General features: G+C 36.4%; 1 protein-coding gene across 1 annotated transcript in view; it reads left to right on the top strand.

Annotated features, from left to right (window-relative positions):
* DUSP16 (dual specificity phosphatase 16) overlaps nt 1-12,059 on the top strand; it is a 121,911-nt gene that overhangs the window by 97,454 nt on the left and 12,398 nt on the right. The window contains exon 5 of the mRNA XM_006888414.1: nt 9,924-10,083. Within this exon, the coding sequence (XP_006888476.1) occupies nt 9,924-10,083 (160 nt within the window). The remainder of the gene's footprint in view (nt 1-9,923; nt 10,084-12,059) is intronic.

The following is a 12,059-nucleotide window of genomic DNA, read 5'->3' as shown; positions in this document are numbered from 1 at the left end:
ATGGGTTTCACATGAGCACACTTGAGTGTTCTGGATTCCCATTCTTCTCAAATGTTGGGCATAACTTGTTCTGATCCACACAGCCAAATGTATTTGCACAGTTAATAAAGCACAAATAGCCATTCTTCCCAGTTCTCTTGGCTTTCGGCCAGGATCAATTTGACATCAGCAGTGATGTTTCTGGTGCCCCACTTTCTTCTAAATCCAGCTTGAACATCTGACAGTTCTCTGTCTATGTACTGCTTTAGCTGTTTTTGAATGAACTTCAGCAGTATTTTGCTTGCGTGTAATATTAATGATATTATTTAATAATTTCCACTTTCTGTTGGATCAACTTTCTTGAGAATGGAAACAAATATGGATCTCTTCCAGGTAGTTGGCCAGGCAGCTGCTCTTCAAATTTCCTGGCGTAGACTGGTGAGCACATCCAGGGCTGCCTATTATTTGAAATGTTTCACTTGGAATCCCAAGTTGATTCCTGGGGCCTTATTTTCTGCCAGTACCTTCAGTGCAGCTTGAATTCCTTCTTCATTACCATTGTGGCAGTTGCACTGAGTAGGTTCAAATCACTGACTTCTCAGTTGTCTGAGTCCTTAGCCTTGTGACATTGGAGCTCTTCACTTAAAATAATAATCTCATTTCATTATTGTTTTTAATTCCATAATTAGGAAGTAGGTTGGTGCTGAGATCTTCAGTCACTTACTCGAGATAATGTAGCTAGGAAATCTTTTATTTCAAAGCCAGTCAGAGGCAGAGCTCATACCCAAAACTAACTTCAAGTTCTGCTTTATATAACACCAGGGATGCCCATCTTCCAGAAGATAGAACTCTAAAGCAGACTTATTAAGGACTGACAAATATGAACATCTTTTGAATTTTGACTGAGATTTGCTTTCCTTGTTCTTTCATAGCATGTTCTTTCTACTCCAGCTGTCTAATAGAAATATAAGGCAAACATACACATAATTAAAGTTTTTCTAAGAGCATTTTAAAAATAAAAATAAATAAGTACAATTAATTTCAATAACACATTTAACACAGTGTCTAAAATTTTTAAACATGTAATTAATGTAAAAAATTACTGAACTTGTTCAAATTGTGTATGTGAGTGCGTGCGTGCCCACACACAGGCACACAGGTCTCTATAATCCTTTGTGTGTTTTGGAGTTACTGTACATCACAGTTTAGCCTGGTTACATTTCCTATTTTGTGTAGCTTCATGTAACTTGTCGCTACCCTTTTGGATCTTATAGGCCAGTGTTCCCAGGGTGTATTAAGTTTTACTTGTGTTGTAAAGACATGATTTTTCTGTAACAGACCGACTATATCAGTCAGTGGTCTAAAAGAATGCTTTTATTTTCTTTTTCCTCATAGTTCTCTGGATTTCACGATCTGTTCTCACATCCTCTACTCTTTGTACTAGACTCAGAATGGGAACAGTTTATTGCACTTAAAAAGTAGTTTACACATGACTCGTTCATGGCTGAACTGAGTGGTATTTGAGCAAGAATCTAGTTACTGTGTGAAAAGACAAAGGTTTATATTGGGGGTTTTTCTCCCTGATCACTTAAAATTTCAAGTAAGGACTATTATATCGTTTCATCCTTAAATACATTGAGAGTAATTTCTAAGACAGAGAGCTCTATCGGAGGTGAACTGATTGAGCTTCTCTCAGGGAGTTCAGGCCGCCTGCTTTACCCTTTTAGACAGTCTGCTGCCAACATTTGTGTAGCTTCTTATACTAAAAAAACCCTAATCTGATTCCCATTTTCATCATCTTAAAGACAATAATTCATTCATATTTACATTTAACATATCATTTATTGGACCTGTACTATTTACCAGATACTTTTCTAGGTTCTGTAGCTCCATCAGTAAACCGGACAAAAATTTGTGCCTTAATGGCCTTACCTCCTAGAGGTTAAAAAAATTGACACAAAAATCCTGATGATAAACACAAAATATATAGGCAAATTATGTAAGATAGTTGTTGTTGTTGTTATATATTTTCAAGTTGGAACAGCTCGTGACCAGTGGGTTTTTAGAGGCTGTACATAGCACTGGAGGAGATTGTCCATCTTTCTTCCTTGGTGCAGCTGGTGGATTTGAACTGCATGCCTTTGGGTTAGCGTAACTCCTTACTACTCAGCCACAACAGCTCCCTAGATAGGATAGTTTGTTGTTGATATATACCGTTGAGTTGGAACCTACCCATAGCTGACCTTCTGGAAGGTTTTAGAGGCAGGTAGTCACACAGGATTACCTTCTCCTGCGGAGTACCTGGTGGATTTGAGCCACTTGAAGCACAGCTTCTTGCCACTAGTCCACCAGTATAGTAGGTAACGATAAATACTATTAAAAACACATAGGTACGAGGGGGAAGGAGTACCTGTAGGAGTTTGATTTGAAAGTAAGTAATCAAAGTCAGCCATACTGATATATGAACAAACCCTTGAAAGTGGTCAGAGTAAGCCATTTGGATATCTAGGGAAGAACAATAAAAGCAGAAGAAATAGCCAGCACGAAGAAAAGAGAAGCTATATCTAGTACGATAAATAATGAGGAAACCAGTGTGTCTAAACAAAAAGAATGAACATGGGAGAGTACGGAAGCAGATCATAAGACTTGAAAATAGTTGAAAATAGATGGAACTTCCTTCAGGATGGAAACAAGATGCCCAGCTAAGAGGGTACATAATGGTGAGATGAAACAAAATTAGTATCAGTGGTGAGAAGTAGTTATATTCTGGATTTTCTGATAGCTTTGAGGGTGAGAGTATGTGAAAAAAGAGAGGCATCAGGGAGCTTTATAGATGGCTCCTTTAACACTAAGAGGCAGAGGAGAGTAGGAGTTCAGTGTTGAACATAGAACGTTTGAAAGCCTATCATTAGACATGTTGAGTAGACAGATGAATATTTTAATTCAATGCAAGGTTTCTGAAGCAGAAGACACAAATGTGGAAGTCACTCCGATCCACTAGTGTACAGATTATATTTAATGTTGAAGAGTAGATAATAATCACTTAAGAAGAGAATATAGATAGAGAACCACAGACTGAGTCTGGGTATACGACCACCATTGAAAAACTGAAGAGTTCTATGTATGATTGAGAAAGAATGAAAATCACGAGAGTGCAGGATTCTAAGAAGGAAGTCAACAAAGTGTTTTCTAAGAAGAAAGAATGTGCTATTAGTCAAGTAAGAAGAGTGACCTTTGAGTTAGCAATGCCGGTTATCATTGGTGCTCAGATCAGTTTTGGTAGGATCATGGGTGGAAGGGTGAATAGGAAGGCTCAGCTCAGGAACAACAGGAGGAGGAGGATAGAAGATTACAAGTGTTGGTGTTGGCAGCTCTTTCAAGAAATTTGGTATAAGGAGCAACAAAGAAATGGGTAATGGTTGGAAAGAAATGTTGAAAACAAGATATTTTAAACCTGGAAAAGAATGATATAGTAGAATGGAAAATTGATTGGCTAGTATGAGGTAAGAATTGCTAGATTCCTCAAGTGAATAAGAGAAGGTAAAATTTATCATACAAGTTAAAAGATTGGCTTCAGAAGCATATATAAGAGGAAACGATGTGAGGTGCACATTCTAGTAGAAGGGCAAGTGTGGTGGGAGTTAATAAAAATCTGCCTTTGATTGTTTCACTTTTCTCAGTGATGTAGGAAACAAGATTATCAGGCTGACAGGATAACAGGATTATAGTGTGTTGGAAGAGAAAAGGAAGTGGGTAAAATGGCATGTATCTAGGAGAGAGGTAGTATGTATGGGTTGACAGGAAAATCTAACGGTTGCTGAATATCAATTGAAAATGAGATTAGGGAGCCCTACTACAAGTTCTCTAGCCACGTTCAACCGCATGGGTGCAGATATAAAATAAGTTGAAAATTAGACGTAACCTGGGTTGTAATCTTGCTGAGTCTGAAAAAGAACACAGTGAAGTAAAGGAGTGATTGTAATGACTGAAGCAGAATTTGAGCAAAGAGGGTAGAGAGACAGTGGGGATAAAGAACAGAGAAAAGAGGGTAGAACTGTTGGATTGTAGATACCAGAAAGATTAAAAAATTTCAGGAGCAGTAGACTATTGAGAGTGTGTTAAAAAAGAGAAAGAGGGATCCAAGAGAGGTTTGCATAAAACTGAGTTCATGGAGGGGTTGTAGCAGTCAGTGAGAAGCCGTGGTCAAGACATTTGACTATAAATGAAAGGTCCACAGTTGGACTATGTCAGCTGCTCTGTAGGAGAAAGGTGAGGCAGGCTGCTTCTGTAAATATTTACAGCCTTGGAAACTGGAGCAGTTCTACTTTGTCCTAATGGGTTACTATGAGTCATATGGCAGCAGATTCGTAGTGATCTATACTTACAGAGACTAAGTCAGGACCATAGAGTGAGTAGCTTAAGTAGAGGAAGATAAGCTCATTGGCTAGAAGGAGGTCAGTACACTGTCAGAAGGATACTTGAAGGCCAAATAAGAAAGATTATTTCATTAGTGGAAAGCATTTCATTAACAGACTTAGCACATAGTTGAGTTAAATATTAAACAGCAGAAGATAACTGCTTTGTAGAAGTTTAAAGATTATAATGTTTAATTATGGGGTATTCGGTTGTGTATGTGTGCTCAAATGGAATGAGTTGTATAAATGTGTCTTTAAAATTTATTAAGAAGTCCTTGGCATCCATCTATTAATAAGAACAGGCATTATTTTATAAAATAGCCAGAGACATTCTTCACAGTTGTGATTCTATTCTACTGTTAAAAAAAAAAAAAATTACATTTCTACTGTAAAAAAAAACCAACCAAATGCTTCATGTCTATGTCGGTATAAACTTCCAGAAAATCTCAAGAAAAAATAATCCAGAGAGCAAGTTAATAGAATAGTTATACAAAACTTCAGAAACTTTATGATAAAGAATTCTCTAACTTAAGTCTATTCCTGATGCCACAGCAAGTAAACACCTGCCTCGTGGCTAGCAGCAGGCAGTTCAGTAAGCACTTCTGCATTCACCATTTGAATTGTCTGCTTACCAAGCTTCAGTTGTGTTTGTTCTAAAACCTGTTTAGGCCAATGTACTTTTTATTATAATTATGTACATTAATTAAATATTACATACTCTGATGAAATATGAGTAAGAGAATTGTTTTATTGTGACCCAAGTTAAATATTTTGGAAAGATTCAGGGAAGAAGATATATTGCTTTAATTTTTTTCCCTCCTGCAGATTAGGTGGGAGTAAACTCTCTGTATAAATATTTGGGGGGAAGTCATAATTTAAAAGGATTCTGTACTGATACTTCTTTAAAAATATCTTGCTCTTCTTTAAAAAAACAAACTGTAAGTGTTAGAGGATAGGTTTGAGTGTGATTTGTTTAGAATTTAATCAGTTAATTTATACAAGGCGTGTGTAAAGGTAGTGAATGAATGAATGTACATGTATATGTTAAATTTAAATTTTTCATTTGAGAGAAAATTTTGTATATTATTTTTAATACTTTCCTCCTATAACTGAGTTTTTTCCATTGCCTTCATACCAATAAACCCTGTTGAGATGTTCTTAAGAATAGTGTTTAATTTAGTAGCCAAATTTAATTTACTACATTAGAGGTTTGTTTACTTATTGTTTTGTTTATATATTTGCCATTTTTTATTTATCATGTTCCCAAGAGAACTTCGGAAAGCAGCTAGGTAACTGCTAAAGAATAGATTTTTTTAAAGTAAACTTTTCATAAAGCATATTTGCTCAGGCTTGTATATTATATTTAAAATATTGTATTCTGCAAATAATGAATAACTTTCAACTTGATCACATTAATGTCTGCTTTTCTTTCTTTTGTCAGTTGTCTGAAATAAAGCCAATATTTAAATGAATCTTCTAAGTGCATTATTTTATAAGTGAGGAATACTTTTGTTATTTAGAATAGTGAGTTTGGATTTTTGTATGTTTCTCAAATCAGGTTCCCACTGCCTTTTTCTCATGTTTCCTGCCCTGCCAGTGTCAGCAGGGAGCCTGAGGATAGAGATATGTCCCTGGGCCTCTGACCCTCAGACTTTTGTGCTAGACACTGATGTGCAGTGGCAGAAAGACCGGCAGTCAGCTGCCTACAACTCTAGCTGAGGCAACAGTAAGGTAGTGTAAAGTAAGAGAGCAAGATATATTAGGACTTTGAACTGCTTCAGTCATGTCTGACGCAGAGAAATTGGAACAGACTTGAATTTTAAACATTTGGGTTAATTGGAATGGGCTGGAAGAGAAAAAATGGCATATAAAAGTCCTCTAATGGAATACGAGGTGTTAGGGAGCCTCTTGCAGGAGATTAGATTCCTAGCAGGACTGTAGAGAACAATACACATTCACAGTATGTGGTTGACCACCATCTTTGAGTGGGCACCATTGTTTCCAGTTTTCACTATCAAGATACTTGCTTGCTGTGTAATGCACTTACTGCCCTTGTTTTTGAAGAGGGAGATGATGTTTTTAGCATTGTTTCACCCATTCTGATGATTATTTCAGTTCAGCTCTTTTTTACAAATTCAGGTCTGTTCTGGTTTTACTTCCTTAACTGTGACTGAATTGAGAAGAACCAGTCCCAAACCAACCAGCTAGGGCCCGAGTCACTGTTCAAATCTCCTCAAAGAGAAGAGAACAGTGCTTATACTCAGATAATTTATTTGTTGTTGTTGTTGTTGTTGTTATGTACCGTCGAGTTGCTTGCCACTCATAGCAACTCTGTGTGCAACAGCTGTAAACTCTGCTCTGCCCTGTGCCAATCTCATTGTCTCCGACAGTCATCCCGATTCCCCCAGTCACTGAATCAGTCCATCTCCCAGAGGGCCTTCCCCTCCTGCGCCGTCCCTCCACCCTCCCAAGCATGATGTCCCTCTCCAAGGACTGGTCTCTCCTTACAACATGACCAAAGTATGTCAGGTGAAGCCTCAGAATCTATATGAGCTAGTTATTTCATTCTTCTGATTTTTAAAGAAAATTCTTTTTAAGTTTAGTAGAATATGGTGACTAAGAGTAGATTCTAGAGATGGATATACTTAGCTGTGAATCTTGACCCAATACTTCCTATAGCTGTATGCCTACTTTAACCTTCCTGAGCATAATTTTCTTCATTTGTAAAATGAGAACAATAACAGTACTCATTTTAAAGGGCAGTTTTGAGACAGTCTATTTAAATGCTTAACATAGCACCTCCTTTGCTTGGCTGGTAGCCTAGTGGCCAGAAGCTGCACTGTAATCCTGAAGGTATGGGGTACCAATCCACCAGCTGCTCTGCGGGAGAAGGATGGGCAGTCTCCTTCCATGCAATTAACTGCCTCTGAAAACCTTCCAGAGGGTCAGCTATGGGTTGGTTCTAACTCTGGTATACAACAACAACAACAACAGTACCTCACACACAGTAGTTATTAATTATATCTACATAACAGTATTTTATTATGTTCCATAATCTTATTATATTATTAATAGGCTTTCACTAGAGGTGCTTAATGATTTTCTTAATTGAGTCAAGTTGATTAAATAAATAGTCCTTTCTGAAAAATGTGGGTTATCAGGCTGTTTGTCTGAATTATACATTTTTACATATTTTTATCTGTTGGTAAATCAAATATGACTGTCATCATTTTGACTCCATTCCTTTTGTGCCATAGTGAGAAATTGCCTGCTGGCTTTTGATTGTCTATAGTAGATAACACTGATAGTGTTTGCCTTTTCTCCCAGAAACCTCCATGGTACCTTTATTATTGAGTTGGCTGGAAAGGTATTTACTCTGTACTTCCCTATACTGTTAATTTAATAAACTTTGTAGTATTGCTTATGGAAAGGAATGGGGAACACTTTATGGTAGAAAACTATAGAATGGCTCCAATACTTAAGAATCATTTATTTAAAAGGCTTGGCAATACTGATCTAATTCTAGTGTCTACCACTGTTTTTGCAAGTGAAATACTGAACCAGTCTCTGTACCCTGGGATTGGTCACATGACACTCAGTGTAGCTTTGGTTCATAACAAATGTGACCTTTGCTGTGTGTACAAAAGTTTAAAGGTTGCAGTAAACACCACTGAGATCGTCATGGCCCAATTATTAACTCAATAGATGCTTATGAGATCATCAGAAGGCTTGGGTTCTGACACAGCTGATAAGCATTGGTCAAGCTATGAGGTCAGCCCAGTTCCATAACCTATTTCTTGACACATCTAAGAGTTGCAGGAAGGCTATATATACAGTCAGATTTTTACATTCATCTTTCATCATATGTAATGTACATTTATTGTGCCAAGCGTATTTTGGAGGGGGTGAATGAAGAAACTAGGGTACATGCATGTTTCTTAAAGTAGGGTAAAATTACCAGCTATCTGTTAGGTAGTTGGAAAGATTTGTTGCAATGGTAGCATCCAAAATTAGGTGACCAACATTGCTTAGAAGAAGAGAATTTCTCCAGGCTTAGAGCATTTCCTTAGGGGCAGCTGTGAGATGACTAACCGAAGCAAGGTTGTATGGGCATGCCTGGTTAATGGTAGATGGAGGTCATTTGAACAAACAAGTGTTGATTGAAACTGTGTACTTGGTGCTGAAGGTAGACAAACAGATAAAACCTAGTCCAAGATCTCATTCACTGTTTCACTACCTAATAAGGAGTTAAGGATTAACAGCTAATTAAAATTTACTGTGGAAGGTGTTTTTCTAATGGTTGAATGGAGTACTTTGGAAAGACAGAATGAGAAGTAGGGAAAGTGAAAAGAAAGTCATCAGGAGAAACAGGAACATTCAAAACATAGAATTGCTGTTGTGTACCATAGTCAGAAGCAGCTCTTAGCTGACCGTCCACTGTGTTTTCAGAGGTAGGAAATTCCATGGGAGGAGAATGTCTTTGCTTCTCCAATAGAGCAGTTACTGGATTCAACCCTCGTGCCTTTGGGTTAGCAGTGCAACTCATTTCCACTAAGCCACCAGAGCTCCCTAATAAGATCTAATAACAAGTATAGATAAAGTACTTTAGCCTATGTTTTATGTTAATATTGCTCTAGATGTTCACAGTATGGTTTGGAGAGGGTAAGACTACAGACTTGACCATTCTCTAGTGGCCCTCTTATTTCCCTTGGTGAGAATTCACGACTGATCAGTGACTGGGAATGAAGAGAAGAGGATGAATGAATGAGGCTAAACCAAAAGGATTTGGCAACCACTTGGAAATACTTTGAGGAAGAGAAACGAAGTCAGTGCTTTGTAGCTGGAGGCGTGGTTGCTTATTGTTACCACACCAGTTTTGCTCTAACAGACAATATATAGAATTTTGGGGTAATTAAAGAATCAAAATAGTGTTTGGTTTCTGATGTTTTGATTTTGAAGAGCCTCTTGTACATCCAAATAGAAATACCTAGTAGATAATTCAAAATATGGATTGAGAATTTAAGAGGATGTTTGTCTGGGTGTGTATGAATACGTACATGAACTTAATAGTCATTAGCATTTAGAATTGATAATTAAAGCTATGAAAATAGATAAAACTTTCAAAGAGTATTTAAAATGAGAAGAACTGCATCTTAGAGAAGAACTGTTATGTTCTTTGTGGGAAGTAAAATGTTTTAGTGTGTGTGCATATATCCTAAAATTATAGTAAATTATGGTTTTACTTTATATTGTTCCATGTCTCTAACAATAGAGAGGATGGAGAGTTGACTGAGTTAATGAATGATAAGTGATCTCCAAGGATACTATTGTAAACATCCTGTTTTGTCCTTTAAAAATTCTCCTTTAAGCTTAAGCTTTTAAATATTTTGCTGCTTTTTAAAAGTTAATGATCAAGTGAATTCTGTTTCAAGAAATTTGGTGTTTTTTATCATATATTAAGCTTTACTCTTTCAAAATTATTTTATTAATATACCATAGTCATATTAAATTGCTCTTTCTCCTCCATAGGAGCTGATGCAACAGAATGGGATTAGTTACGTGTTAAATGCCAGCAATACCTGTCCAAAGCCTGATTTTATCCCCGAGTCGCATTTCCTGCGAGTGCCTGTGAATGATAGCTTTTGTGAGAAAATTTTCCCATGGTTGGACAAATCAGTAGATTTTATTGGTAAGTAGTTCAAGTAATGTCAATCCTTTGGATTATTGCCTTAAATATGTTTGTTTAGGGGGAAAAAGGAGTCGTTTTAGAAATTCCAGGAGTTTGATACTTAGTGGTCAGAGGTATGTGACAGGTCATCCCTAAGGGGTGAGCCTTGTTACATTTTTGCAATATTTATGTATGCATATTTAACCAACTTGGAACATGGTAAAGTTTTGATTAGATAAGTGATTCTGTCTTTGCAAGTGTCTGAAAATCAGCTTAACTTGTAGGATTGAATTTTCTGCCCAGCTTTTTAAAATAACTTGAAAGATTTTTATTATACTCCTTACACTGATGTGTCTTGGAGAAAATGACCAGAATATTCCTTGAAGGCAAGGATAACAAAGCTTCATCTCACATACTTGGGGCAAGTTGCTAGGAGAGGCTATTCCTTGGAGAGAAACATAAGTTTGGAAAGGTCAGCAAAAGAGAAGACCCGCAATGAGATGGATTGACACGGTGATTTAAGTAATGGGCTCAAAGGTATCAGATGGTGAGGCTAGCACAGGATAGGACAGGATTCAGAACTGTTGTTCATAGGATCACCAAAAATTGTACTTGATTCAACAGCAGCTAACCACAATGACAACAGTATTTTCACACAGCCACCAGTGCTCCATATTTTCACACAAGAAAAAAATTTGTGAAAATAAATTTCTTTGCATGTTCTTTATATCACAGATTTCCAAACCTCAGTGCCAGTAATGCCACATAGTATTGGAATTGCATCCAGTAAAATACAAAACTTACAAATTTGGCCATTTCCTTGGTGTTTGCTATGACAGAGCTGATCTTTGCTATACTAGTTCTTCTCACTGGCCATGTTTAGTCCTGGAAGTTCTCTGACTCCAAACTGAAGCTGCTGTTCTTATAATTTGGAGCAGGAGGATCAAGTTTGCTCTTAGCAAATGGGTGATGTATATTATATTGGAAATGTGGTTTTAGGAGAAAGAGGCTGAACAGAAGAAGAATATTGCTGAATTTTTAACATTACAAGGTGTGACTCCTTGATATTTCTCTAGTCATAAATTCTAACACTGTAATTAATTAATAGTTTACTACTCTGAATTTAATACCACAATCCTTTAAAAAGAAGAAACAGTGAAACTGAAATGATACAGATTCAATTTCTACAGTATTTTTCATCCTTGAAAATTTTCTAAATATTGCTGTTTTAAGTTTAATTCTCTGCCTTCAAGATTTTCTATTGCCAAGATTTTTCATTTTAAATTAGAATTCATTCTTTGAAACATCTGAAGATTAATTATTACTTAGGCAATTCTCATTAAAATAATCACTAAAAAATCCCTCTAAAATTAATACCCCCTTCAAGTGCCCTTCGAAGAAATAGTCAACTTTTATTTCGCTTTTATCTCTTTAAAAGATAATAAATATGGTTCGTTTTCCTAACCATACTGTTGCATGTCACATTACTCCAGAGAACTTAGACACTAATATCGGTCAGAACTGTAATTTCAGAATCCTTTTGGGATAAAGCCCAATTCTTTCAAGTTACGACAATGACTAAGGTATAGAAGAGTTAGCAGAAAAGAGATAATAAATATCTTTGTCCCTAACTTGTTTTCTTCTTTTGTGGGAGGTGGCGTTCTATTACTTTTAATTCATACAGAAGAAACTTTACCATGTTACGAGTTGGTTAAATACATACAGAGACATACAAATATATTCTAATATCTTTGTAATATCCAATTTTTTTTTTATTTATTTAGTAGTTTTTCTACTTGCTTTGCTTCTTTAGTGCTACTGTACCTACCTCATTCAGGCTAAAGCATCTAGCCCACTTTTCTTTTTTTTTGCATTGCACGTTTTAATTGCACAGGTAGTTTTAAATTAATAGAGAAAGCACCTTCCAAAAGCTATGGTAGGAGGGAAAGATTCCATCAAGCATTTATATAGTAATTTTTTTAACTCTTTTTTATTAT

The sequence above is a fragment of the Elephantulus edwardii genome, unplaced genomic scaffold (genome assembly GCF_000299155.1).
Source record: "Elephantulus edwardii isolate Elephantulus edwardi_28Jun2011 unplaced genomic scaffold, EleEdw1.0 scaffold00067, whole genome shotgun sequence".
NCBI classification, from domain to species: domain Eukaryota; kingdom Metazoa; phylum Chordata; class Mammalia; order Macroscelidea; family Macroscelididae; genus Elephantulus; species Elephantulus edwardii.
Note: the sequence above shows the minus strand (reverse complement) of the source record. Positions and strands in the feature narration are given on the sequence as shown.